General features: G+C 41.4%; 1 protein-coding gene across 10 annotated transcripts; it reads right to left on the minus strand.

Annotated features, from left to right (window-relative positions):
* Positions 1 to 46: 46 nt before the first annotated feature.
* On the minus strand, positions 47 to 27,874 carry add1 (adducin 1 (alpha)). 10 transcript variants are annotated; one of them, XM_040157450.1, is made up of 18 exons: positions 27,768 to 27,874; positions 16,412 to 16,620; positions 15,614 to 15,776; positions 15,119 to 15,270; positions 14,717 to 14,797; positions 14,298 to 14,447; positions 14,055 to 14,198; positions 13,719 to 13,817; positions 13,274 to 13,447; positions 12,256 to 12,513; positions 8,485 to 8,580; positions 8,288 to 8,380; positions 5,601 to 5,757; positions 4,546 to 4,917; positions 3,494 to 3,583; positions 1,852 to 1,867; positions 1,077 to 1,130; positions 330 to 433 (listed from the first exon to the last, which is right to left on the minus strand). In XM_040157450.1, the coding sequence occupies exons 2-17, from the start codon at positions 16,604 to 16,606 to the stop codon at positions 1,079 to 1,081; spliced, it is 2,292 nt and encodes a 763-aa protein (XP_040013384.1). In that variant the 5' UTR covers positions 16,607 to 16,620; positions 27,768 to 27,874; the 3' UTR covers positions 330 to 433; positions 1,077 to 1,078. The 10 variants fall into 10 exon arrangements, 9 of the variants coding, with proteins under 9 accessions (XP_040013381.1, XP_040013389.1, XP_040013385.1 ...); XR_005709687.1 differs by lacking the exon at positions 1,852 to 1,867 and adding an exon at positions 2,508 to 2,541 and having other exon boundaries at positions 402 to 433; XM_040157453.1 differs by lacking the exon at positions 330 to 433 and adding an exon at positions 2,508 to 2,541.
* Between the last annotated feature and the right edge of the window lie 23 nt (positions 27,875 to 27,897).

Genomic DNA, 27,897 nt, shown 5'->3' on the forward strand with positions numbered 1-27,897 from the left:
GAAAAATAGGTTAATAAGCCAGCGACAAATGATCTCAAAACAACAAAAAGCGTAACTGTGTGTAACTGTGGCTTGCTCGAAGGGTGCAATGATAGCAGACAAAAAGCAAAAACGAAAAGAGGCGGAGGCCAGCCTTGAGGACCCATCCAACATTCTCCAATCTAGGACTCTGTCTTTTTTTTGTTTTTCTTCAGGAAGGAAGGAGTGCGGAACTTCTTTTTCTTTTTGGAGGGTGATTTGCTGGGAGATTCGTCGCCCTCCTGGTCACCAGCGTCAGCGGGTTCCTCCCCCTCGGCCGTCTCTGCGGTGGCAGGGGCGGAGTCTTCGGCAGGAAGTGCTGGGGCATCGGAGGGGTCGTCGGGCGTTAAATCGGGAAGGGTCTGTCTCAGGGTGGCTGCGTCGCTCTCATCCTGTGTTTGTTCAGGCAGGGACTCTAGTGGGCGGGAAGATGGTGAGAGTTATTGATCCCTGGAGGACAAACTGATGGATCTGCGCTGCTGAGCTTACACGTCAGTGAGGCTACGACAAATCGGATAGGCTGTAAAATCCACATGATTTTCTACGTAAAAAGACTCCACTTGTCCACAAAACGTGGCTTCTTTAGTTTACAGCATCTATGAGACTTAGGCACTTAAATCAGTTAAAGGCAGCAGTTCTTGGCTTTGAACTATATACAAAAATATCATTATATTTTTATCATTTTTATGATTATAAGGCACAAAATTTAACATTTCCACAAGCAACCTTCCTACTAAAAGCCTAAAGAACACTTCACAAAACACACTCCACGGAAACGTTATACACCTGGCACCTAAAACTTGCACTTTAGCTCAGATCAAAATCCGGACCAAGATGCACTATTCCTAATAGACTGCATACACTAACAGAAGACTCTCTCTTCAGGACTCATTATGTTTACTTCTTACAGGCAATAAGCAACATACATACATACATTCATACATACATAACATAAATAAGACTTTGCTCTTATTAAATCAGGATTTCTTCTGTCTCTGGCTCATTTTATTCTCCCTATTCTGAAAGGTTAAAGCTGCTCCACTGCATTTTTGTTTTACCTTCATATAAACAGGGAAATCTTAATGAGTGCAGTTCCCTTGCTCATTTGCACCCTGCGTACAAACAAACAAAAGTAAACGTCTACATCAGAAAAATATTTAATTATTTTTCAGAGATTTTAATAACAAAACCACACAAGTGAGGTCACAAAGCAAGTCCGGGGAGGGGATAAAGGAAAATGAATTCAAAACTCAGCCTTTCCAAAACCAAAAATACAAAAGCAAAAGTTTAAGCTTAATTAGCTTAAGAATATTGCTTTTGTATATGAGTATAGTCAGACTGCAGAAATCATATTTTGTTTTATTTATTTATTTATTTTTTTGAAGAAGTACCAGTGTTGATTTGGCTATGCTTTTCTTATAACCATCTACTGATACTTATTAAGGCAATTGCCTCATCCTTTAAACACACTCCCAACAAAACGTGAGTTAAAGAAGCAACAAGTACTGGTGCTGATCCGGAAGGACCTCCACGGATCAGTGGCCCACACAGCATTCAAACCACTGCTACAGGCTCACACTGCGCTGACTACTACAGAGACTAGCATGAAACACAGCCCTTTGTCAAGACCTGATAAAACACCACACACCAGTCTGCATTTCACGTCTCTCATGTCTGTCAGAACAGAGATGAGGCCAAACGACATGGACAGATAAAATGGAGACTAAACGCCACACAGCCAAGCTTTGGGCTTCAACCATCTTTGAAGCTAAACCAACGGTGAGTCTCAGCAAAGCCAACCAAAAGCCACACTCAAATAAAGCACTGTTGTACCTGGTAAAGGACTCGTCTGTAAGACAAACAACATTCAACACATTTTCAAACATTACCTGATTTTCTTTCATGAGACATAAATATACAAAGTCATATAACGTCAACAGAAGGTGCGTATGTGCAAAGGAGGTTGGTTAAGTTGAGAGTGAATTTTTGACAGGAAGAAAGAGAAGTTATCTAAAGTAAAAGATTTGGTAGGTTGTGAGGTTTACTTCAGGAACATCCTCCACTTTTGTTTAGACAAGGTCACAATCACTCAGGTACATGGAAGTTGAAGGTATGATATTCCAGATCTGGGGAGTCACAGCTCAAATAAGATTGTAAGGGAAAATATATCATTATCACTGCTTCTTGTAATTTCTTACCATTGTCATTTCATTTGTTTAAGAAAACAGTGAATTGCTGCAAATGGAGGAGACAAAAGATGGAGGAGCTCTGAAATAACCCCCATCAACACTGAGACAGATTCAGGAGTTCAGAGAACCAAGTTAACACCGACCGAACAGTCACAAACCCCGGAAAGTGGGTTAGTGCAGACCAAAGAACAGCGCTGCTAGTGAAGCCATGCAAAGAAAAAGGGTAAATGATCAAACACGGGCGTGGAGGGTGATGGGTAATTAAGAGGGTGGTGAGGAGGTGGAACAGTACGTACTTACTATGGCAACAGGTACTCTTTTGTATTTCCATCTCCTGATTGTAATCGCAGCCACAAAGAAGAAAAAGCACAAGTAGAAAACAAATGTCTATGCAGATCAAACCACAGGCACTGCGTTAAATTAAAAAAGGGAACAAAAAACGTGGGAGGAAGGGGGGAAAAAAAAAAAAAAAAAAAAACCACCAGAAGAAAATTTTTGAAAAAAAAAGAATGGTAGGGAACCATTCTTAATAGACCCCAAAAGATGGAGAATGGAGGTGGAGAGGTAAAGGAGATACTGTACATACAGAGAAATGTTATATAACAACATTTTGGGTATTAGATTACACCTGCGATCAAAGCTCCCATTCCCTCCCTCCCTCCCTCCCTCATGCTGACGATAACTTGATGTATACCAATGCCAATTATTGTTTATAAAACACATGACTAAGATTATTACTTTATAACTCTTTTTCGTGGGGCCAGTCCTGGTATCATCATGGATGATACTGTTGATATAGGTGTAATCCAATAGTAATAAAGACCAAGAGGGAGAAAACAAAAATAAAAGAACAAAAATATGGTGAAAAGTCTGCACTGGGGTCCATCAAAGACGCTAAATAGACTTAATTATCAAATATATGGTATCTTTTTGATGTCATTTGCTGTCTTGCCAAACGATTTCCTTACATTAAGGCTATAGTTTTGTTAAGATTATCTGCCCCTGTAATTATCCATCTCTTATAGGATAAACCTGATTAAATACCGAAAACCTCTTGGCCTGTTATTACAGAAAACACAGCACAGCATCTGTGGTAGTATTATTAAAGACCACAACATCAACAGACCCCAAGACAGACAGGCAGATGTATGGGCAGGAGCCTCCGCATTCCCTCTGTAGACCCTAGGAGGACTCAAACCACCCCGCCAGAGGACTGGAGCAAACCCATGCTGATTCAGACAGGACAAAGCCGGGCCAGGCAAGTCAAGTATGTCAGGCCAACCTACCTTCCTCTGCTCTGACTGGGGTGCTGGGTGGTGTGGAGGTGGGTTTCTGGCCTTTGGGCTCCTCCTCAGGCTCCTCTAGCTGCTCCGACTCTGAAAGGAATCAACCAGCAGAAATGAAACAGTAAGAATATAAAAATCAACAAGCTAATTGATCTACATACTTTAAAATAAAATTATGGTTGTCATTTTCGCTGGCTATAAATTGATGATTATTGATGACTGGCCAAAAAAAAAAAAAAAAAGGTTAATTCCGTCACATTCTGTCTCAGTGAAACGTCTTTGCAACACAAAGGAAAGGAAAAACAGCACACAGAACCAAACCAGGGAGGAAGCTTTAATCAGGAGAACACTGCAAACCCCTTCATACAAATCCCAGCAAAACCAACCTTAAAATATCCCAAAGAGCCAAACAAACCAAAACTACCATTAGTTTTGATGGAAATCAATCAGAGGCACGAGAGGGAGAGTGGACACCCAGAGAGATATTTTTAGGACAGGTTAGCAGGAAGAAAAGGAGGCCACCATTAAATGTCCACACATGAGATGCTCTGATTGGATCACTGAGCTTAGACACAGCTTCCTCAAAGGTTAGCACAACACTCCACTGCAAAAGCGTTTTTTTTTTAGACTTGAGGAGTGAGCATCCTGAAAGAGAGGGGATGGGTATAAATCTCAAAATGAGCTCCTCCTCACATCCTCTCTCCTCAGCACCTCGTCCAACCAAACTGCAGAAAGGTATCTGATCTGCCAGAGCTCTGATGCCTTTGGACAAGACATCAGAGCGAGGGGATGGTGGGGGAAAAAATAATCAAGCAAAGGCTTCAGAGATTAAACTGAGGGTAGGGAGGGTGCTTTCACATGGTAAAAAAAAAAGGAAAATAAAAAAAAAAAGGCAGCAGACTCCAAACCCCCAGAAAAAGGAGAAGACACAGCAGGCGGGGGATCCCCAGACTCCCAGTGCAGCGGTATGTATTGAGGCGGACCAGGGCTGAGCAGGGAGGAGGGAAGCGTACGGCCAGATTTTAGGCTCGGCTCTGCTTCATCTGGTGTACCTGGGGCCTGATCCGCCCTAGCTGCCTCTGCCATTGACGGCTCCTTGCTGAGGGCTCGCAGCACGGCGCAGTGGAACTCCTTATGAGGGGAATCTGGGGCTGAAAAAACCTCATCTGCGGTGGAAAAAATGTCATCTGCTTGCGTCCCTGCAGAGTCAGTGCCGTCCTGAGCTGGCTCGGCCCCACTGGAGAAGCCGAGGGAAGAGGAGCCCTGCCCGGAGGCTGGTGTAGGCGGGACCTTCTCAAAGGTGGCCGAGTCGGTTGGAGACTGCAGAGTTGTGGAGACAGAGGCTCGACCTCTCGGTAGTGTTTCAGGCTCAGGACAGGACACGCTGGAGGCTGATCCCTCCCTACTAGCGTCTTGTCCCTGCACTGTGAATTCGTGTGTGTGTGTGTGTGTGTGTGTGTGTGTGTGTGGAGAGATAACATCACAGTTTGGCCAATTTGAAGTTTATCAGGTTTTTGCATCATTCATCAGCATGGCCAGTGTGTTTTCCCTTATTACCAGTACCTTTTATAAATGCTTACTATATATTATAATGTTTAAAATAACTGCACATAATTTGAACTGAAAACATACAATATAACAGTGAACTTGAACAAATAACAGCTCAGGTGATCCTTGCATCTATGCTTGCTGTGCAGACTGATCTGACATCGTTTTTTCTGAGTATACAATGTTTTTCTTTGGGCAGGTCAAGTAAAAGTGATTACAGAAGGAAGGAGCTGTGAATTACGAAACACAATTCCCTGATGTCCCTCTAATTTTTAACCTTAGAACGATAAAAAAAAAAAAAAAAAAAAAAGGAAGTTATTAAACTCTCAACTGTACCAGTATATAAACCTAATCATTATATATCATTATCAAATCAGAGAGGGATATAACTACAACCCATTACCAAAGAAAAAAGTTTCATCTGCTATTTTGACAGGTAATGTTGGCCGATCACTGTGGTGAGCAGACTAAATGTTTTTTTAACCAGTTCTGACTATTATTCGGTTGATAAAAACATCTGAGTTTCTTCCATCTTCTCCGCTCCACTCGGCGTCTTTACCTTCAGGCCCTTTCTGTTTCTGCTCCACCTCCCTGCGGTATTCCTCCAGCTCCTGGTCAGTGAGTTTGGTGAAGGGGTTGGGACCCTGCTTGCTGACGATAACCTTGGGCTGGTACTCCTTTTCGATGATGGCCTTGGACGCGGTCACAAGCTCCCCCTTCAGGGCACACAGAAGAACGGCGGAAAAAGATGAAATGTCGAGGTAAGACAGATGACAGTTACTCTATGTTGCACATGGAAGGATTTAATACATTGAAAAATAGCTGCAGTGTCAGATGCTTGCAGAAAATCTCACATAGTTTAGTTAAATTTCAAGATGCACATGTTATGATGTAAAATAACAGGTTACGTCTTACTACATTAGGACATGGCAGAATTTTTTTTTTTTTTTTTTTAAATTTTATTTCAAACAATAAACATAAATGGCTACGTAAAAGCCAAGAACTGACAGATCTGAAAAAGATTTCAAGCCAACAGTGCATAACCAGGCACACACGAAATAGTCAAGGTGAAGCAAAAACAAGCACGACCAAGGTCAACTAACACAAACAGCAATAGTTGTGCTCTTTAAACCAAAAACATAAGTTTTAACAGTTGTAACGTCACTTACTCTTTCAAGGACTTTTTTTTTTTTTTTAAATATATAAATTGTATGCAACACATGCAGTAAACACCACCATCACTGGATCTAATGCCTGCCTTCTCTCTACTGCTCACCCTCAACTTGCAATTATACATTCTGAGAAGACGGTGAAAATCTCCTCTGCAGACAGACTCATGACAGCAGAACAAAAGGTCTATCTTTGTCCTCAAGGATCCTACCTGTCACAAAAATCACATTAATCTAACCGTATCCAAAGTTCTCAGGCTGCGGAAAACATGTAGAAAAGCCCAGGTTGCATGACCATACAAAACACAGCAAGAGAGAAAATCGCCTCACTCTAGCACTATTATTCCCTTCATCTGTACAGGCCCAGATATCAGGTGCCTATCTGCAGGCTCAGAGGAATGACTGGAGGATGATGTGAAGTACAGGTGAATAGTATTTGTGACTGGAGCAGTAAGTACCTTTCTAATTGACTTAGCAGGACTATAGGACCCCTCGGACACATCGAGGCCATCAATAGTGTCTGTACAGTCAGACAGAGGGGCGTCCTGCAATAGTAAACCCAGTGAGGTGGGGGGCACAACCCAGCTCTTAAACACCAGCACATTCAAATTAGCAGTCTGTCAGGCAGGCGTGAAAATGTGCAGACATTCGCAAACATATCACCTCTCTCACACTCTCTCTCTCACACACACACACACACACACACACACACACACACACACACACACACACACACACACACACACACACACACACACACACACAAAGGTGGAAAGAGAACAAAGAAATCTCACTTGATTAGAACTACTACTATTAAGTGTTACTCAAGCAGGACTGAGGCTTCTGTAGCTGTGTTAAAAACTCTGTGTGAAGTCTTGGTAAAAGTAGGGTTAGTTATTGACTAGTTTCTTTCCACTTCTGCATACACACATACCATAGAGACACACACAAACATTGGAAATGCATGCAGAGAGAGATGTTGGGCATAGCATAGCAGTGATGGAACAAGTAGCCAGAAGCATGCAACGGAAAAGACAAACTATTCACACAACAGAACAACAGCTCATCAAGGCCTCCTTTGATCGTAATAGTGACATGCCGGTGAAGTTTTAGGTACCCATAAAACTAGATTAATTAAGATTAACACACTTTAAAAAATAATTAACAGCTCCATTTTAAATTTGCCTGTGTTCAGTTTCTCATGGTTACAAGTCCATCTAACAGATGTGGAAATATTAAGCTGAGAGCCTCCCAGTGGAGGAAGGGTAAACCATGCAAACTCCACTCAAAAGGCAAATTTTAAGCAATTTTACCATGTTTTGCATTTGTACTTCTCAAAAAGAGGATACAGAGTGCATGCATATAAAAAAAACAAACAAACAAAAAAAAAAAAGGTATTATTTGACTGTAACGGGGTTTGTTGAACATTTCAAGATATAAAAATGACCAGCCTGCAAATGCTGAGACAGGTAACAGCCTCAACTCTGAACTACTGAAAAAGAAAAAAGGCAGAACAAATTTAAAAAAAAAAAAAAAAAAAAAAATGAAGAAGAAGAAAAAAAAATGTATGAAAATGGAGACAACCTGAGCTGGCAGGTCTGAAGAGTAGAGTGAGGTTACCTCTCACACATACTACTCACCTGCCAGATTGACAATCTCTGTGGTTAAAGAATAATGTCACAGTTACAAAGTCACCCCATTCTCTGGGAAGCAACACGGAGGGCATGTTTTGGCTCTTTGTTACAGGTGGTGAAGTTACTCCTTCAGAAACTGATGCCAGATCTGATCACGAAATGTTTTTAAATTGCAACCAATTTCTTTCATTACAGCTCAGTGTCGAGGAAAACTTCACACACCTTATTCACACATTGCGGCGTTTTTGTTTCAGGGGTGACTCCAGACCTGGACAGAATAATGATGAGATTTTCTATTTTCCTTTTAATTTAGCTCAATAGGAGGAGACCAAAACAACACAAACGCTCAGGTATTTCAACAGTATGAGACAAATATTCCTCTCCAGGTCGGGATAGCTGTAGCAGCCAGGTTTTTTTTTTACGTGCTGAGTTCACAGACTGACCTGGGTAAAGGTGCGTTCCACCACGGTGGTGGCACACAGAACCTGAGACTGGGGCCCCGCTGTTTTTATGTCCTGCAGGTTCTGCTCCCGGATCTAAAAAACGACAACATTTTAAGTCACGAAGGAATGATAAGCACACATCCTGCTCCAGATGCCAAAACCAACTAAAACCAAATATAAAAAGAAAGCTGTCATACCTTATTCCTCATTTCCAGGACTTCCTTTGGGTTGGTGTTCAATGGGATGAACTGATTGGCTACGGCAGCCTGGCGGAGGCCGTCTTCCTTTGTCCACTGTAAACACATCATAACGTGTTAAAAAGGCAACTAAAACCAGGTATATACTGACTGAAATGAAAAACCCAAGCACAAAAATAGGTTCAGACAAAATACTATGCAGGCTTCACAATACAAGAATCATGCTGAACTGAAATGGACAAAAGTTGGATGACTGTAAAAAGGTTTGAATGTAAAAAGTGAACCAATGATGATGAGGCACATTTTAGGAAATTAAGTGCAAGTTTCATTTATATTTTAGCAGGGAACGGTTCACCATCATTACCTACAGTACATAACCTCTCTGACGCTTATCCATCAACCTGTGATATTAGATTATTTTCCAAGTAATATGGGATGATATAATTTAATTCCGTCTAGCTGGTTTGATTTGTGCACAAACACCGAATGGAACACAGCGTAAATTATCTAAATGGAGAGCATCAGCACTGTCATGATACACCACAGATTCAATTTTGTGTGTGTGGTTTTTTTTAGTTGTTTTTTTTTTTTAAATGTAAACTCAGATGAAATGTCATAAAGTATCAAGAAAACCTTGGAGACCCTAGGCATGAGGCTCTCCAAGAGACAAAGTTTGGAAAAATGTGCATGTTACAAAAAGAAAATTCAAATCAGTTTTAGAATTTACAGATATTCATTTCAGACATCAGTGCTAGTGGCGGTAATCTCTAATCGTTTTTATTTATTTATTTTTAAATATATTCATTCCTAAAAAGTCAATGTTAAAACACTAGAAAATGTGGAAAGTGAAAAGTGAAATCACAGTTGAGACTGTAAAAGTTAAACAAGAGAAACAGATGTTTTTAAATTGTGCTTTTACAGGTTGTCTGGCATCTCTGTGTATGTTTTCCGTGCAAAGAAAGGAGCTGCAGATGTATTATGAAAATATCGGATATGAGAAGGAGTTGAGGTTTATAATCTCATAAGCGGCTGAGAAGTAAAGCTTGTACGACAGATTTTAAGAGCCAGTACCGAGAGGAAACAATGGGCCTCAATGAAGAACCTCTCATATATTATTAAATGGCACATGTACGTGATTTAAGAGAATATGTGGCATTCAACATTTCTCGTGTACTCTGATTTATCTCTTAGATATAAATGAAATTTGTGAGTGTTCCAGACCAGTTGTATGAGTTATGGACAGAGTCTGACTCTCTCCAAAACAGGGAAAAAAGAAAAAAAACAAAAACATAACATCTTAACCTGTGTGAATTCTGAGTTTAAAAATTATCCTGAAATTGTCATTAACAGTTGTGCTAATAACACAATGACACCAATAAACTTTTATTCTTCTAGTCTGCTAATTTCTGCCAGCAGGACTTCAAGGTCTGAAGGTATAAAAAAGTCTTCTTTTTACTCTTTGATAACATTTTTGTGAATTAAAATTGCCCACAAACTGAGTAGTACAGGCAGCCGTATAAGGCAATTTTAGAAGCTCACAGAAAAAAAGTACTAAAGATTTAGGATAAGAAAACAAAAATGTTCTTCCATGGATGTTTTAAACATCCTTCAGATGGTTATACCCCCAAGATGATTAGTTTGGGTGCTGCTCTGTCAGAAAGTGATGAAAAAGCCTCGTGCACGACCACAACCATTTGTCATCATCATTGATGTACTATTAAAATGAATTTAAAAAAAAAAAAAAAAAAAAAAAAAAATAGAAGGCACACACTGACGACCTACTGAAAACATCACAGAATGAGAAAAAAAGATGGAAAGGTAAGGGTTGGGGGGTTGGGGGGTGGGTGGTGGCGAGAGGTGAGGGAGCGTGACAGGTGGCTGGGGTGGGTGACCGAGACGATGAGGCTGGCTTACGAAGCGAGAGTGGCAGTGAGGGGTGAGCTGGCATCACCAAAGTCATTTCCAAGGCTGATACACAACAACAAGGACGACAGAGATAAGAGAGAAACACACCCGAGGGCAATCGACCACGTTGGGACAAAAAAAAAAAAAAAAAAAAAAAAAGCCATTGTCATAACGCTACGATGTAAGACAAGAGGGTATCTTTCCTGCAGAGGATGAAACCTTTTATTGTTTTGTTAAATATGTTCTTCTCAAAGTGAAAAAATATCCCATCTAGTTTTTGTAAACCTGGTAATGCTCAGCATGATTGAGGGGAAAAAAAAACAAAAAAAAAAAAAAAAAAAACAGTCTGCATCTATTTCTTGCACCAAATTGAATGAGCAGCACATGAATATTCAAATCAAAATGTTCAGCTTCCATGCAAAAAGTTGTATTTAAATCTTTATAAACTAAGCATGTAATTTGCAGCGCTAAGCGTAAGCTCATGACTCCATTGCTGTGTTTAGTCTAAGCTTGGCTGGTCAGCTGCCAAATCAGGGGCTAGATGAGGAAGGGTTTCAGGATGGAAGTAGCTGGGTTGGGTTGGTTGAGTATGAGATGAACACGTAAACACGATATACTCACTGAGATAGAGTCTCACAACACAACATTTCCTACTTTCCCAACAGGAGATAATTGATTCAAAAGTCAGGTCAAATTTCATGGCTTTTGTTCCATTTTTTTTTTCTTTTCTCTTCAAACAAGATCCACTCATGCAGGCTTTGAGGTTTTCAAAACCATTTTCAGAATCAAACTGAAACCAGAAATTAGAGAGAACAAAAATAATAAAACAAACGGAAACATACAACTGGGAGCAGTTGCGGGTTTTTAAGAAAAATAAAAAATTAGAAAAGCAGGCTGCATAACTCTTTTGCCAAGAAGGTTTTTGCTTTGTTGTATGACCTTAATTATTTTTTTCAAATCAAATGTCTATAATGTATCTGGCATTAATCTGGAAGTTAAATATTCTCAGCTAGAGACATGCCACCTCCCTTCTTTATGCGGGCAGTGTAAATCTTACGAGACGTCTAATAAAAACACTCTGTGAGCAGCCCAAAAAGCAAAATTCACACTAGGGTTCTGACTTACATTCCCTCAAGTCTCACTGACCTTACTTTTTCTTGATCGGTTTCCCTAACTCCTTTTGAGCAACAAAGTTAGCCAACTTCAAGATGCAGAGACAAAACTAAAGAGTGCGTATTACAGGGTGAGCAACAATGTGGTTGGCAGCAACATCACAGTGTCTTTCAACATTCATCTGCCCACTTGAGGTATCATGCCACACCCCTGCTGCTCGCTCCTCTGGGAAAAACATCAACACCAACAATGCATTTCACTACTACGCATGCAGTGGGGCATGCTGTGGGCAGCTGGCCCGGCATCGTGAGAAGTTAGGAGACCAGGAGGGGAAAGGAGCAAATAGGGTCAACAAATAATCACAGCTATGCTACAAAGTGATTAACAGAGCAGAGGTAACTGCATTAGAAAGGTGGGTTAATAGGACATCTGAAATTACAGTGTGAATGAGCCTAAAAGTAGTGAGAAGCAGGATTTCTCTGACTTACATTTTTAAACTGCAAGCAGTTAGAAAGACTCAAGAAGGCTTTGTATTTCAGCTTCGTACTAGATTTTGACTTCTCACTGTCCCCAGGACCTCAGGATGCCGACCACCTACCCGATTCAACCTACAAGGTAGCTGTAAAAATCTATACTATGAACAATAAGGTAGGCACAGACCAAGCAGTTGGTTATACAGCTTGGCACGCAGACACCGGACGAGAGAGACTGCAGCAAGGGTTTGACGTGATCATGTGTTATGTTCGTCCACACCTTAGGCTTCGACTTGGGGCTGCCGCCGTCGGGCCCATCCTCGTAGGGCTCGTCGGGCCGGCCGCTGGCATTGAGCCAGCGGGTCTTGTCGCGCTGGCCGCGCTGGAAGCTGTGTTTCATTGGGGAGCGAGCGCCTGAGTCGCTGTCCTCCCCGTATGAGTAGCCCCCATGGGCAGAGGAAGCGATCTCCACGTCACTGTACTTTTTACCTTTGTCTCGCAATGCCGGACAGCGGTAAGGATAGCCCGTCCGGTAGCCCTGGGAGACAGGGAGACAAAAATCGACAGCAGTGGTTTAGAATATTGTTAATGCAGTACCTCTCTACCTGTTTCACTTAAAAGCCTACACTTGAAAAACCAGTGTTTTGAATTGAAGTAAATGGGACCATATTAGGAGTGGAGAAGGGGGTTGTAATTCATCCAGTGGCCAGGGTTCCAGAGTTTAAAGGGTCACTTCACCCAATTAAAAACATGCTACCATGCAGATAGTTTTTAAGATCTCCATCACGGGGATTTTTGCTACTACCTCCAAGTGTTCAAAAGAATTTTACAATGAAAAGAAAAAAAAAAAAAAAGTCTCAAAGTCTAAGGCCACCGTAAGCCACAAGTCTCAATGGCAACAGGTGTGTTTGGGAGTTTTGACACTATTATCTGTTCACTAGATGGTCTGCAGATGATCCCGAGTAACTGGGGCATTGTTCTGGAAAGAGACACTGTTGTGAAATTTCTCAAATGTCACTTTTAGAACGTCTATGGGGGAGTGACTTACCATTTGAGCATTGCCAACACTTGGATGGACATGAACCCATCGGTAGCAACAAGTATCACCTGGACCATGGTTTGAATAAAACGGTGACGCCAAAGAAACAAGATGCAGGGATTCTTTACGGCACTAACTGGTGTAGAGGTCGTCTTTGTGCTTATTGTATGAATTCAGCAATTTGGAAGACCTCACGTTTTTGGATTAGTTGTTTCTCCTGGAAAAGTTTTAATTTTTCCTCCCTTTTCTTTGAACCTACCAAGTTGTCGAGCATTCTCATGAGAGCCTCAAACTCCTGCTCCCCAACTTGCCACTTGGGGTGTACAGAGGACCCGTCGCCGACTGACTCGGGAACCCTTGGACGCAACTTGTATTTCACCGGGTCAAGCATCACCAGATTATCTGGCCCTCCAGCGCTGGCCAGTGTTCGCACCTGGAAGATATCAAGGGTGTATACAGACAGAGAAAACCACAGACCGATCCAGAACACAGAAGGAAAAAAAAAAAAAGTGGACATGAGGACATACACAAACACACAAACATACATTATAACGCACACACATACAGACATTAATGAAGAAAGTGAACATATATTAAGATGTGGAGAGACAGGAGACAAAGACAATAGTTATGAAAAATACAGACAAACATATGTTGGTTTTTTTTGCTGAAACAAGGTTTACAGAGCTCAGTGTGTGAACTACCTGGATCTCACAGGCAGTGACCAGGTTGTGGATGTAATAGAAAGCTTCCTCTACTGTTTCACCTACAGACAGCAACCCATGGTTCCTCAGGATGAGCACCTGGGACAGAGGAAAAAATTAAAACTTGCCAAGAACAACCGCGCACACACAACACTGCTGTTGGTCTCATTAACAAAAAAACAAAAAACAAAAAAAACTGTGTTTATGAAGTTATAAAATTAGGTTTTAGCAGTTTTTATAAATGGAACTATTACATTTCTAATTAACATTTTCCCAGCAATGGAAGCAATATTTCTTGTTTTCCCTTTCACACCCACACCCACACACAGCTGTTACCTTGCTGTTAGGCCCTAGGTTCCTCTGTATGAGAGCACCCTCTTCTTCGTCCACCAGTATGCCGTGGTAGTCATGGTAGGCCACCTCGCCCAGAGACAGCGCCTCAGGTGAGATGGGCAACAGGCCGCATTTCATGGCGGACACCTGCAACCAAACAAAAAAGGCCACACAATATATGACATAAGACTAGAAGGCTCCTATGCCTGTGTTGCATATAATTACTGAGTATACGCCGTCCCTTACCGCAGCACCCGCAGGTGTGTGTACATGTACGATACACTTGACATCGGGCCGTGCAGCATAGATGGCAGAGTGGAGAGTGAAGCCGGCCTGGTTGACTCCGAGGTTGGTGCTGCCCCGGTCCACTATCTCACCTTGCAGGTTTATCTTCACCTGGAGGGCGGGGGGGGGGGGGGGGCAGACAACGAAGCTTTAGTCAAAGCGATAGGTTTAAGTTTGAGGTTTAGCTATGAATCCCAAGCGGACAACACAGGAAGTTCATCTTTGTCAAGTTCTGGCTAAGTACAACTTAGTTTATCACACGAGAGGTGAACTAATTTTAAAGAGAAGTACGAAATACGCTTTCATTCACTTATAGAAAAGTGGAAAGGAAACATTAGAAAAGTTGTGCACTTCTGTTAGAAATCAGCACAGATTCTCACCAAACTGGAGGCAGTGACTTCACTGTACAGGAGCCCGAAGGGGACGATGAGAAAACGCTCCTGGTCAGAATTCACCCTGACCTACAAGAGCAGAACATTACACTGTTACACAAAAGCATTTGTTAAACAGCTTCCTTTGCGGCTCATTTCACTCAAACCACACAGCATACCCTTCGAATATATTGTGAACTTTCCAATCAGATCATCTACCCACTTCTGTGTTATAATTATACATTGAACATGAATACTGTAGAACTGTAATCTAGGTTTTAAAATAAAAAAAAGATACATACAGATAAAAAACTAGATGGGTATACTGAAAGCCTTATTGTGAATTTTGTCTTTATTGAATTGCCGGACAAAATCAGTTGCCATGGTCTGTTGCGTTATAAAGAATCTCACTGTGAGGTGGTTGTAGATAAGCTCGGACCAGCCAAACAAGTCAGCGAGCCGATAAAAGGCAGCAAGCTTGCAGCGAAGCAGCTTCTCGCCCTTGTCGTAGGAGATAGAATCTGAGCCGCGCAGATCGTTCACGGGAGTCACCATGCCCAAACCTGAGAGGATGAGATGGAACAGACGTACAGGCGGTGTTGGCTGACATAAAAGAGGCTGAAAAATAATAATGATGCTGAGAAGAAAGACACAGTGCAAGGGCAAAAATGGATAAAATACAGTGCTATTTACGGAACAAAGAACCATTCCTGATTCTTACAAATCCCACTTACAGATAAAAACAATTAGATGAAGTCTGGGCCTACTGAAATCCGACTGGACTCTTTGTCCAGAAATTAACTCTGGCATACGCTGCATTACTCATTGTAAGCCCAGACATAGCAGGGCTGAGGTCAAAAAGTCACACACACGCACACACAAACACAAACACTCATTTCTGCTTACTCATGTTGAGCGCTGCCATGCCTCCTTGTGGCGCAGCAGGATACATGGAGGGCATGCTGGTGGTCATGAAGTCTGCGATCTGCTGCAGAGCCAGCAGGCTCGTGGGCGTCTTCCCCTTCTTCAGCTGATCCTGGATCATTGTCTCCAGCTCCTCGCAGAATGCCTGCCGGTCGTCAATGCGGACATAAAAAACAAGACAGAAACAGGAAAATACGTCAGGGCAAAAAACAGATACAGAGAGTTAGATGACTCAAACACAAAAGAAAGGGAAACAAACAGGCAAGAGACACACACAGAAAGTTTGTTTGAGGCATATTTTAGCCTATTTATTTTATTTTATTTTATTACTACCCTCAGCATGCTGTTGCCACTGTTTTCTATTTTATTTCACTTTGGTATGAAAATAAATTTGCAGAAACTTGCAAGCACCATTCAGGGCCTGTTGTTCAGGACTCGAATACATCAGTGCTTTTCAAACATACAATAGGCCTTTAAACAGTGTGGTTGTGTGTGCTGGGCATTCAGCTGGTCACAGACACACTGTTGATGGAGAATAAACTGGATCCCTCATGTGATGTTGAGAGGGCTGCTGGCTTTACACTAAAAAGGAGCCTATTCACATTTAAAAATGCTGGTTATGGCAGTGTGCATTTATCAACTGTGGCCATAGCGTTTGTTAGTTGATGAACAGCAAATGTAGGATTGTGTTTTGTGTGTCAACAGCCTGATCCGTGATGCAGAAACTACTGAATCTGAATATGTTTAAAAACACGCGGAGTTGATTTCTGTTCCACTGACCGGGCTCTGTAGGATCATGGAGACCCTCTTCCTCTGCTCCATCATGTTGAAGTCCTGCCGCAGGTCGGGCGCCATGTTTCTCTCCCTCTGGTACTCCGGACTGCTCTCGTCCACCCGGTCGAAGTACCGCTCCTTGTGGGGGGCTGTGGTGGGAGGGGGGGCCGTCACCACTCCGGCACCTGACTCGCCGTTCATCCTGGGCTGGCCTCCTGTAGAGGGAGAGGAAAATTCAACTTTTGACCACTTTATAACAATGAAAAATAGAAAGCACATAACTTCCCCATACATCTGTTTCTAAATTCCTCCCTAAATCTGTGGGCAAAAACAAGGCATGTGTAAGGGCCTTGTTTTTAGATATAAAAGCAGCAAGTGTTCAGACTGTAGAAGCTGCAATGATAAAATGAGCAGCATTTTTTCGATCGATTATCAAAATAGTTTCTGATTATTTTTCTAACTGTTTCAGCGCAAAAGTGTTTTATGTATTTTATTGTGTTATGTCTTCAAGTCTTTGTGTGTTCTGTGTTTTACCTGGCTGCAAGACAAATCTCCCATTGAGGGAAACAGAGTTTGAGCTGAAAGTGAATTGGCTAGTTGGCTGTTGCTGGAGTCAACAAAATCATAAACCTTCATGATGATATAAAACATACCAAACATTTGTCAGACTAATAATACACAATATAAAACCATCCATATTTGAACTTTGTATACTGTCTTCTTTAAACTTAAAATTATAAAAGGCTTACGAGAAGTCCACATTTATCAGTAATTAATTTGAAAATATCAAGCAGGAGACATTACAATGCCAACAGAGGAAAATTTGAGAAAGTTTTCCTTGGCAAATGAAGAACTGAGCTTGGCCAGCCATTAGCCCAGAAAGCCAATCACACAGACCACACTCGCCCCTGCTTCCTTTCGTGGTCACGTGGACTGCTCTTCCCAGCCCAGAAAGGTTTTAAATTGATTTGCACAATGTGTTTCCTGTAATCACAACACCGCTCAGCTGTCAAGGCTGGGCAAGGGAAAGGAAAATAAAAACTGGAAATATAACCATGGGCCTCTTCACCACTCAGCCTGAAAACATTAGTACCGAGAAGCGTTCATTATCACTACCAAGGGATTGTTAATGCATGTTGTAGACATTAGTGTTGCTGCATAACAAGGGCTGCAACTAACAATTATACTTCATTATAGATTAATACGCAGATTGTTTCCTCGAGGGATCAATGAAGTTTAGTTTATAAAATTTCAGAAAATAGTGAGAGAATGTCCATCACGGTTTCTTTAAGTCCAGGGTGATTCTTCGAATGTCTTCTGAGTCCAAAACCCAAAGATATTCAGTTTACTGTGATATAAAATACAGAAAAGCAAGAAATCTTTATATTTGAGAGACTGAAAATGGCAATTATTTGCTAGAAAAAATACATTTTAGTCAATAATGACAATGGATGCTAATTATTTTTCAGTCCATCGACTGATCAATTAGTCAACTGACAGAAACATAATCTGCAACTATTTTGATAATGGAAGAGCTAAAATTTCAGCTTAGCTTCTCAAATGTGAGGATTTGATGCTAGTCTTTGTCCTGCATGAACCTGAATACCTCTGCTGGTTGGACCAAAAAAAGACATTTGGAGACATCACCTTGGTCAATTGGAAACTATCGCCCTTGCTCATACATTACCACAAGTTCCATTAAACTGCCCCAAAAGAGTTAAGCGACAACAACAGGGAGATAACATAAAAAGAGAAGAGAGAGACAGATTTACAATAGGTCCATGTCTATCCAACTGGCTGCGTGTACGTGAGGATAAATAGCCTCCACTGGTCTGTCATAGCACAGACTGCTGAAGCTCTCACTGAAGGACACAGACAGACTTCTGAGCAAGGGGAAATGTGTGTGTGCAAGCATGCATGGGTAATTGAGGGGTGCTCTGGCAGAAACTGATGCAGCCCATTAGTCCGCATCAATACAAATGTTCAGCCAAAACTGCCATGACAACTGCAGACCAAACCCAAAGCATCCAGTGTCACACTGAGAGCTGACAGACCCCTGACGGTTTCTGCCCCCCTTTTATTGGTGTTCTGAGATTTTCCACAAAATCAAACCCAACGTTTTCACAAATATCAGGTCACCTGCTCCAATCAAGGTTTCTGTCTTCATGCTGTATGGCTAATACTAGTCCGACAATGTGTTTTTTTCCCCCCACCCCGTAAACACATTCAATTAAACAAAACAACAGCATCGTAGAGAGCATTAACTACTGAAACGTTAAGAAAAGTAAAACTTAAAGGCTGACTGGTTAAACTCGACAAGACCTAAAAACTGTACTCTGCTTTTAGAAAAAACAAGGAGAAAAAAAAAAAAAAAACAAAACATAAACATTTCATCCACCATTTGTTAATAATCACCTTTAAAATCAATATCATAAATTAATTTACAGTTAAATACATTTAAATATGTGATTTAAAAGTAGCAAAATAAAAAAATTTGAATTCCACTACGGTCAAAACCTGAGATGGAAGTGTGTGGTTGGTGGATTTTAGCTGTGTATGATAACTAGTAACTAAAATTTACTAAAATGTTTTCTTTGAAATGATCAGAAAAGCCAGACCGTGTCCAAAGAGGAGGTAGCTGGGGTTGGACCGATGTCTCTGTAACATCTGCCCGTGACTTTCAAAAACCAAACCCTTTCCCATTCTTCTCCTCGGCGTCTCCTCTCTGCTTTTTTCCTTTCTTAAAGACAAACACTGTCTTAAAAAGCGATTTAGAAAGAAAGAATATGAGGAACGCAGGCTGCACACTCTCTCTGCAGTCATTCAGGAGGGGAAACTGTTGTTCTGTCTCACTCGTGTGAATAGGTAATCAGTTACTCACAGAAGGATAAGGACATTAGCAATTAGCTCTAGTGCCAAATAACACTCATTAGGGAACAAGGGCGAGTTCCCTTCCCTGGCCTGTTATTAACACAACTGTACCTCCAAAATGTAAAAATCTACTCGGATTAATTTCGTGCCGCAAATGCAGTAAACACAGTGAAATGCACATGAAAATCTGCCGCATATATGTCCTTCAGAGTCATACCGAACAGATAACAACAGGCAGAGTTAGTAGGTCAGACAAATCAAGGCAAGGTACACGACCTCACAACACACTGTTGGCGGTTCCTCAGCGACCGATCCATGTCAGCCTGGCTTACAAGAGGAACCTCTTAAGGCTTCTAGACTGACAGACCTCCTTCCTTTTGGTTGGACTTGTTTACGCTGCGTTTGCTGCCTGTTGTTTATGCTGGGGTTTATTGCCAGCGGCAACGAGGCCAAACAAACATGTCTGCTGACAAAGGGACGACTGAAAACGAGCGACGAAAACCCTGAAGGGATTGAACATTCGTACCGTTCTTCCTGCTGACCTTTTTCCATTTAGAGACAAGAAGAATATACAGAAGTCCATCTGAGAGGTCACTATTTCCACTAATGTACCCAATTTTGTTACAATAAAACGTCACAAGGCCACAGAGCCCTCAATTGTTTACAGTTCACAGAGAAAAAAAAAAAATTCTTTCATAAAAACAAACAAACAAAAAAGTTTGCCAAAACTGGCATTTCAGTGTTTATTCCTTTCTGATCTCAGTCTCACACATTGTAGCATTAATAACTCTTTTTATTCTGCAAGATTAAAACAGGGAAACTTGTAAGCATTGTCCATTTGAGGTCAGACGTCTGAAATAAGAATTCTACCATTATTAATATGATCAACCGTAGAAATGCTATAATTGTGTATAGTTTTTGTATTAAACCAAAAACAAATTGTGTCTATAGCAGTTTGTTTGCTGTGCTTTTTATAAACCATTAACACTTAATTTAAGCACCAGGCAGCCGGACAGTGTTGTCTTAAGTTGTTAGGGCTGCAACCAACAATTATTTTCATTATAAATTAATCTGCCATTTTTTTTTTTTGATTAACTGATTGATTAGTTGTTGTGTCTATAAATATGTATGAATATAATGAAAGATGCCTTCAAAGCATTGAATCTGCACATTTGAGAAGCTGGAACCAGCAAATGTTTGGCATTTTTACTCGAAAAAAAAAAAAAAAAAGCAACTTGAAACCATGTATCGCTTATCATAATTGCTGCCAATGAATTTTATGGCCACTGACTAATTGATTGAAGTTGTTGAAGACCTTCTGTGTTTTACATGGTAGGATGTAACATTTTTGGAGATGTCCATTATGGCTGCTACTGTTGCCAAAAGAAATACAAACAATTTGGAGGTATACTCAAATATTTAAGTTTCACCAACAGCTGAGGAAATCATTTTAACCCTAAATCAGAATTTAGGTTTGCTATTAATGCTAATCTTGCTTGTTCACAATGACCCATCTCTGTGCACTACAGGAATAGTGTCATAGGAACCTTTTGATCGTCTCCTTAGCCTGCCATTAGCCCAGACAGTGCCCAACACCGCAGTGCACACTACCACAAAATCTGCCAACACCTGCAAATACAGGCTGAATGAACCGTAAGTCTTTGCTAAAGTATCTCAAAAACCGCATGAGGGAGAAAGATAAAAGAGGAGCAGCTTTCAAATATTCTTTTTTTTTTTTTGCTCTGTCAGTGCAATCAACTTGATGCCAGAACAAACTTTGTAACGAAAGGTGAAACAGAATAAAGCCCATATTGTGCATTAACTAAAACTACTAATGGAGTTAAATCAGGTAATTCCCATGGCCATCTCAAGGAGCATTTGTTTGAGTAAACTCATTTCCTGCTGCACCCTGCCTCGGCACAAATGTTAAGTGAACCGCTCCAGCTGTGCAATGCTAGACCCCATCCTCGCACTGACGTCTCAAGTGCATCTTTTTCAGAGCTGTTTATCTCTGTGCGGCCGATGCAATAACAACGGCCGTGGCTGCAGGAAGCTTCCTCCATCGATGCAGAACGTCGCCATGTCCCAAACACAAGACGCCCCCGCCTCACCAGTACCCCCATTTCTCATCTCTCCTCAGATAGGTGGGTGCAGGGGGGGCTCGGCTAGCCTCCGCTTCTGTTAAAGAGTGCAATCACTATGGAAACCAAATACATTGCCATGGCAACACGGGACAGCCTCTGAAAGATTACTGTTATGTAACATACAGCTGTAGGCCAACATCACACTGCGAGCCAGTCAGTGTCACAAGGCACATGCCTTCAAACTAACGTGTTGCTCATTAGATCCGACATATCTCAGCGACTCCGTTTCTTATTCACTGACTGTAGGTCAGAAATACTCAACTTCAACTGCATTTCTAGACATGCAATATACAATGAATAAAAAATGGCTATGGAAGTCTAAAGTTGTTAATCAAATCAAATACTTCTATGCACCGTTGAGTTAATTCATAAAATAAAAATAATGTGAGTTCCCAAGGATGGTTACAATCCTAACACATGGAATGAAAGTGTACGTGCAAGGACACTAAGATGTTTCACTGTTTTATAAATGCACTTGTTCTGTTCTCCAGATACAAACCGAAAACCTCAACCCCAGAAATGTCACTGTGCATCAGAAGCCCCTGTGATTTTTGCATCAGTGAGTTAGTGCCAGACTATGTTTCATGACAACAAGAAAGTGCTCAGCTCTTCCACTTGAACCCTCCTTGGGAGGGACAGAAGAAACCGGACATAAAGAATGCAGCAATTGTACAAATGGAACATCTTGTGACGGCCCGTCTCCCTAAAAGCAGACTCACCCCTGCTTCCATAACCGCACCCATTAGATAATCTGTATTGGAAAGTAGGCCTTACTCAGTGAGTTGAATCATGTGTGTGCTTGAAGCTGCAACTTATGAACTACCCTGCAAATGCTCTGACTGTCAGTATCTGGTCCTGGAACTGCACTGTCTGTTCTGACCAGAGCTCGGGTCCCTGTAGGTTTGGAAAAAAGGGTTCAGCTTCTCCAAAGCTGCAAAAGGATAAAATATGTTTAAAATAATAAAAAAAACCACAACAAAAACAACACCACCTATTTAACCGAAGCCAGCTGTGGGGTGACCATGTAATGACTGAGTTGCATCCTGCCATCTCAGATTGGGTGACAGATGGCAACTTTCTCTCATCTTTAACAAAGATAACAGCAAAATTACCGATTGAGCTTTTGCCCTTAGGATGCTACTATAGATTGCCTGCTATGAAAACCCAACGAAGACCTAACACACTGAGGACTGTCTGTGTACCCAGGGTCACCGATATGCGGAAAATGTAACAGCATGTGAAAATTAAAAGCCGCCGTTTCTGCCTCCGTTTTCACTGTGGATGTGGGAAACCCCTGGACTGTATGCACGAAAGATTTTTTTCTTCATCTCCAAGCAACTGGAAAATGTTATGATTATGAATCAAGGATCACAGTCATACAGTACAGTAAAAGACACCTGCTTTTGTGTGAGGAATTAGGGGAGACATTTTGATCTGTCCTTATGAGATTCAGTTCTTACACTTCATGCTTCAAAAGTAACAAGGAAATGGCAGCTAAACAATGGAAACACTTGAACCTGGTACACTATCTCCCAGAGGACACTATATGGGCTCATTCCACTGCCTGTTACGAAGCTGGTTGGCCAATGACAGACAATTAATCTCTTTACTTCGACCAAAGGTCGCATTCACAGGACACTTTTGGCTTAACTGAAAAAGTCAAAACTATCTGCACCATTAGCAAAAATCAAGACCCCCCAGATGATGAGAAAGACATTTTGTGCGTTAAATCTACTTCACCTATGTGTGTCTATGTGGCTTTAATACTATAATGTACAGAATGTGTAGTAGAGAAGGGAAATACTCAGATTCATAGTAACACTCTTACTAGAAAGCAGGACTGGGAGATATGGATTAAACCCCAACATATCTAATACTGTATTAGGATAACAATATATATTGTGATACGGTAAACTTTCTGGAAAATCAATTAAGAAACTGTTCATAAATGCATAACATAGCATGCTAACTTTGCTAACAGACACACAATAGCACAGCTGACCCTGATGGGAATATCGTTAATTTTACAGCTATTTCACCATAAACCAAAATACTGGACAAAATGAAAGTTAGACCTGATGGTGGCAATGACACAAAATTGAATCTTCAATCCAATAGTTGTGGTTATGTTTCAGTCTGGACCAAAGTAGTGGACCCACTGCGGACTGTCACCGCCGTTTGTGAATTAAATACCTGACAAATCCAGGTTAACAATAACTTAAGTTCCTACCAGGACGATGTGCATCTATACATTCGAAATTGAAAAAGAACAGGATGCTGTTGCGTGAAAACAACGGGAGAGAATTTCCTCTAGATGACTGACTCAAACTGGTGCGTTGAACTTGCTATGACACCGCTCAATACAGATGTTTCCATTCTCCACAAAGGCAGCTGTGAGGCAATGATTGGGAGAGGAAAAGGCTGAGATACTGTACGGAGAGGAGCATCAGACTCTCTGCTCTCCCACAGTGCGTGACTTTTTAAACTTTAAACTGCTCGGCACATATTGTACATATTTCAGTTTTATCATAATTCTCTTTTGAGAGATAAAAGCTTGCACTAAAACATCTTTTCAGCATGACTAAGCTCTATAAAAAAAAAAAATCCATTTAGTTCTTTCCAAAAATATGCCAATCAAACAATTGCCAATGAAAGGGTCATTGTATGTGCACCAAAATGAAGATGGCCTCATAGTCTTGCTGATGTTAGTGTGTGTATGTATGTACAGTTGGTGTTTCAAGCAGTTTTCAGACATTCAAGGGAAGCACTCAGACAGGGCTCTTTATATCTCTGAGCTGGATGCCTGTCATTACTGGGGATGAAGAATCCATGAGCAACTGCTCTTTAGTGTGTGTGTGACGGACCCTAAATACTATGACTGCTAGGGATGCTTAAGGTGTCATACACAAAGAAGTCTTGGTGTCACTTACAACACGGTCTAACAGCAGACAAGCTAGAGTAATGGGTTTAACAAAATGAGGATGCAACAATAAACATGTACATGTTACTGGCTTCACTGTTGAACCCAGGTCGCTTAAGGGAAGAAGGTGAGGAAATCGGGACTTGTACAACATTACTTGCGATACTCCACCTCAATTTGTGCCATTATGTTTCTCAGTATAAACATCATACCGTGCTACATGCAAAAAATTGGCAATTTCAATATCTTAGGTTTCTTTTTTACATTCCACATGTAAACATATCCTTGATTTGGGAGTCAAGGAAAAGTATGAATGCACGCCACATTTTGGCATGTATACCAGCAGCACTTGCCTAGCAATACAATGTAATTTTCCAGCTAGAGACTGCAGCGACCATGGTAGGGTTGCTGCTAATGATTACCTTCATTATTGACTAATCTGACAATTATCTTCTCAGTTAAATCAATTGATCATTTGGTCTAAAGCTGCAAGAAGTTGTTGATTAATTGATCGGTCAAAAAAACTATTTCGAGTTTTAGTCATATTTGAAGCAATTATGCTTAATATTTGCTGGTTCTAGCTTCTCAGATGTGAGGATTTAACGCTTGTCTTTGTCATATTAATAGCAAACTGTATATCTTTGGGTTGTGGATTGTTGGTCAAATAAAACAAGGCATTTGAATACATCTTCTTGTGTTGTGGTTAATTATAGCACTTTATAAACCAAGTGATTAATCAAGAAAATAAATCGGTAGCTTAATCAATAAAAAAAAACAAAAAAACAAAATCATCGTTAGTTGCAGCCCTAGTCTACATGATAAAATATTAGAAAGTATTGAAAAAATGTGCCAGGCTCTGTTTCCTCTTTGAAGTCAGGTGGACTGGCCTGGACCTGTTATGGGGGATTATAGCTCACTGTGCCAGCTAAGAGGGCGTCATTTTATCATCCACTCACTCACTCAACGCATTACATTTAGTCTTTCCATTTTACACCATGTAATTATATTCCACAATGCGGTTTTCATGTATTTGTGCTTAAGTCAACTGTTGCTAACCTTGTGAGAAAACAGCGTTAGTGGGGTCCAGCGGCACACAGCAAAGAGGAACTAGAATGAAAGTTTAAATGAAATTCATTCTAGTGAATTATCAAACCACCACTGCTTTCGAAAGTAATGTGACCTTTTCCAGGTTGATTTTTAACCTAAAATGTAATTAATGGCCCCATGACTGATCACGGCCAACAGAGACACCAGTTTGATCTGAGAGACGAGAAAGATAGCTCCTCAGACGAAGCCAGCAAAAACCTTTTGGTAAATATAAACTATGAAAGCTTCACCATCAGTGAGCCTATCGGCATGGAAAAGGTATTATCTGTCGCTGGCTGCCAGGGCCTAGGCAAGATGCTGCATTGTGTCAGCGCGCAAGTACAGGGGCCCGCGGTTTATCTGGCTGTCACATATCATATGGGACAGAATGGTGGGAGATTGCCCTCTGAAACAACAAACCCCTCCCTGTACAGTTTCCCTAGTCCGACACTCCGGCCTGCGATATCATGTGTGCATCTGTGTAGCATTCTGCCGGCTAAATATTTGACCCAAACATAGCCAGATATATTGACGTGCACTTTAGTGACCTCTGTAGTGTGAATGCAAGTTCAAGACTGACCGTTTTTACATCTTTAACTTAAAAAAAAAAAAAAAAAAAAAAGCATACTAAGTGATCACATATGGGGAAGAAGGAAGGAAAGAGTGAAATAGAGAGAACGGACTTGAAATGAGGAACACATTTTCAGCTGCACTGCAGTCAAGGGTGTGGGCGTGGGGAGTGGGAGTAAAACAAACACGGAGCTCTGTATCTATAGTGAGTGTGTATGTATGTGCGTAGTGGTGTAGTGTGTCGAGGGTGGCAACATGGAGCCAGACTGACAAGAGCTAAGCTGCCCCCTTTGGGAGTTTCGTTCATTCTAACAGAATTACCAAATCCGGGGAGTTACCATCACCGTGCGCACGCACACACACACACACACACACACACACAGTCAAACAGAGTGAGAGAGAATTTATCTTGGCAGTTTCACTTTGCTAATCCTCATACTGTAAAAAGGGGGAAGGGACTTCAAAGCGCAGTTTAGAAAGAAGCCAGACACAGCAACAGCTTGGTGGTTATCTACCTCAGTTTGGGCCTAAAAAACAAAACAGCTAACCGTCAGTCAACAAGGCACATTAAACCATTAAAAACCTCCAGGTTGAATATCAGCTCTCCTTCAAGTCTCAATTGCTGTTATTGGAGCAGGAAAATTGGGGCTGCAACTGATGATTACGTTCATTATCGAATAATCTGTCAATTATTTTTTCAGATGCTCTATTAATCTTTTAGACTGTGAAATGGCAGAAAAGTTGCACGTTTTATCCAACCAACAGCCCAAATTCTGATCATAATCAATTTTCTACTATAGAAAAACTGAGAAAAGATGCAAACCACCACATTTGAGAAGCTTGAAGCAGCAATATTTGCAATTTTTTTTGTCAATGGATGACTAAAACAACTGATTACAACTGTTGACAATAAAACTTGTATAGATGTATATTTAGAGTTAGGTCAAAGTTTAATCCCAGAAAAAATATTTTTGGTTTGTTATCTGTGTTTTGTTTTAAGTATTTTATTTATGGTTGATGTGCTTTGGCTTCTGTAAAAGTAGGTATTAATAAAAGTAGCCCACTCTATATGATGCAGTGTGGCACGGTGTGTTTTCTTTTCTTATACTGATTTGCAAAACCTTAAAAATCTATGTGCAGAGATATCATTACGCAGGACATGGAGGTGTCCGGCCTCGCACAGGAAACTGCTCCATCACCGCACGGCCCCAGAATTCCCCTGCTTCAAACACACGCCCAGACCAGAAACTGTACCCGGCGCAGAAACACTACACGAGCAAATGCATCGAGCTGGGCAGCGCCGGGGTCCGCAGCTCAACGGCTGCCGTACCGGTGCGCATGTGAAATGCGGGATAATGACACCACAGGCCTTGCTCGGACAGCGGGCTAGCGACACTTGGGGCAAAAAAAAAAAAAACCAAACACAGCGGGCACAGAGCGTGCATGGCCCTGGGCTGGTTTCGTTCCAAGCAGGGAGGCCGTCTGGGAGAAGGTTAATCCATTAAACCGCGCTAAAAACACGGGGGGGTTACTCGTCTTAAAGTCCGAAAGCGTGCTAGGCCGCCTCCCTGCAGAATGCCCAGATCGAAAGCAACGTAGTAGCAAAAAAACAGTGAGAGGGCTCGCCACCCTGAAACGCAAGCAGAAAGACTGTGGCACCAACATTTAAAAAAACAACAACAAAAAACACACGCACACACAGATGGACCGTGTTGCATCCGCCAAACACCGCCGCTGAAATGCAAACCGTACCCACTATTTCTGAGCTTACCCTCTCTTTGACGAAGCGATGAGATATAAACAATGCTCGGCGAGAGCGGGACGGCTGCTTTCACTATTTTTATCCCCCACCCCGGCGAACTCAGGCGAGGGTTTATCTTCCCTGCGCTCGTCGTCCCCCT

The sequence above is a fragment of the Xiphias gladius genome, chromosome 20 (genome assembly GCF_016859285.1).
Source record: "Xiphias gladius isolate SHS-SW01 ecotype Sanya breed wild chromosome 20, ASM1685928v1, whole genome shotgun sequence".
NCBI classification, from domain to species: Eukaryota; Metazoa; Chordata; class Actinopteri; order Istiophoriformes; family Xiphiidae; genus Xiphias; species Xiphias gladius.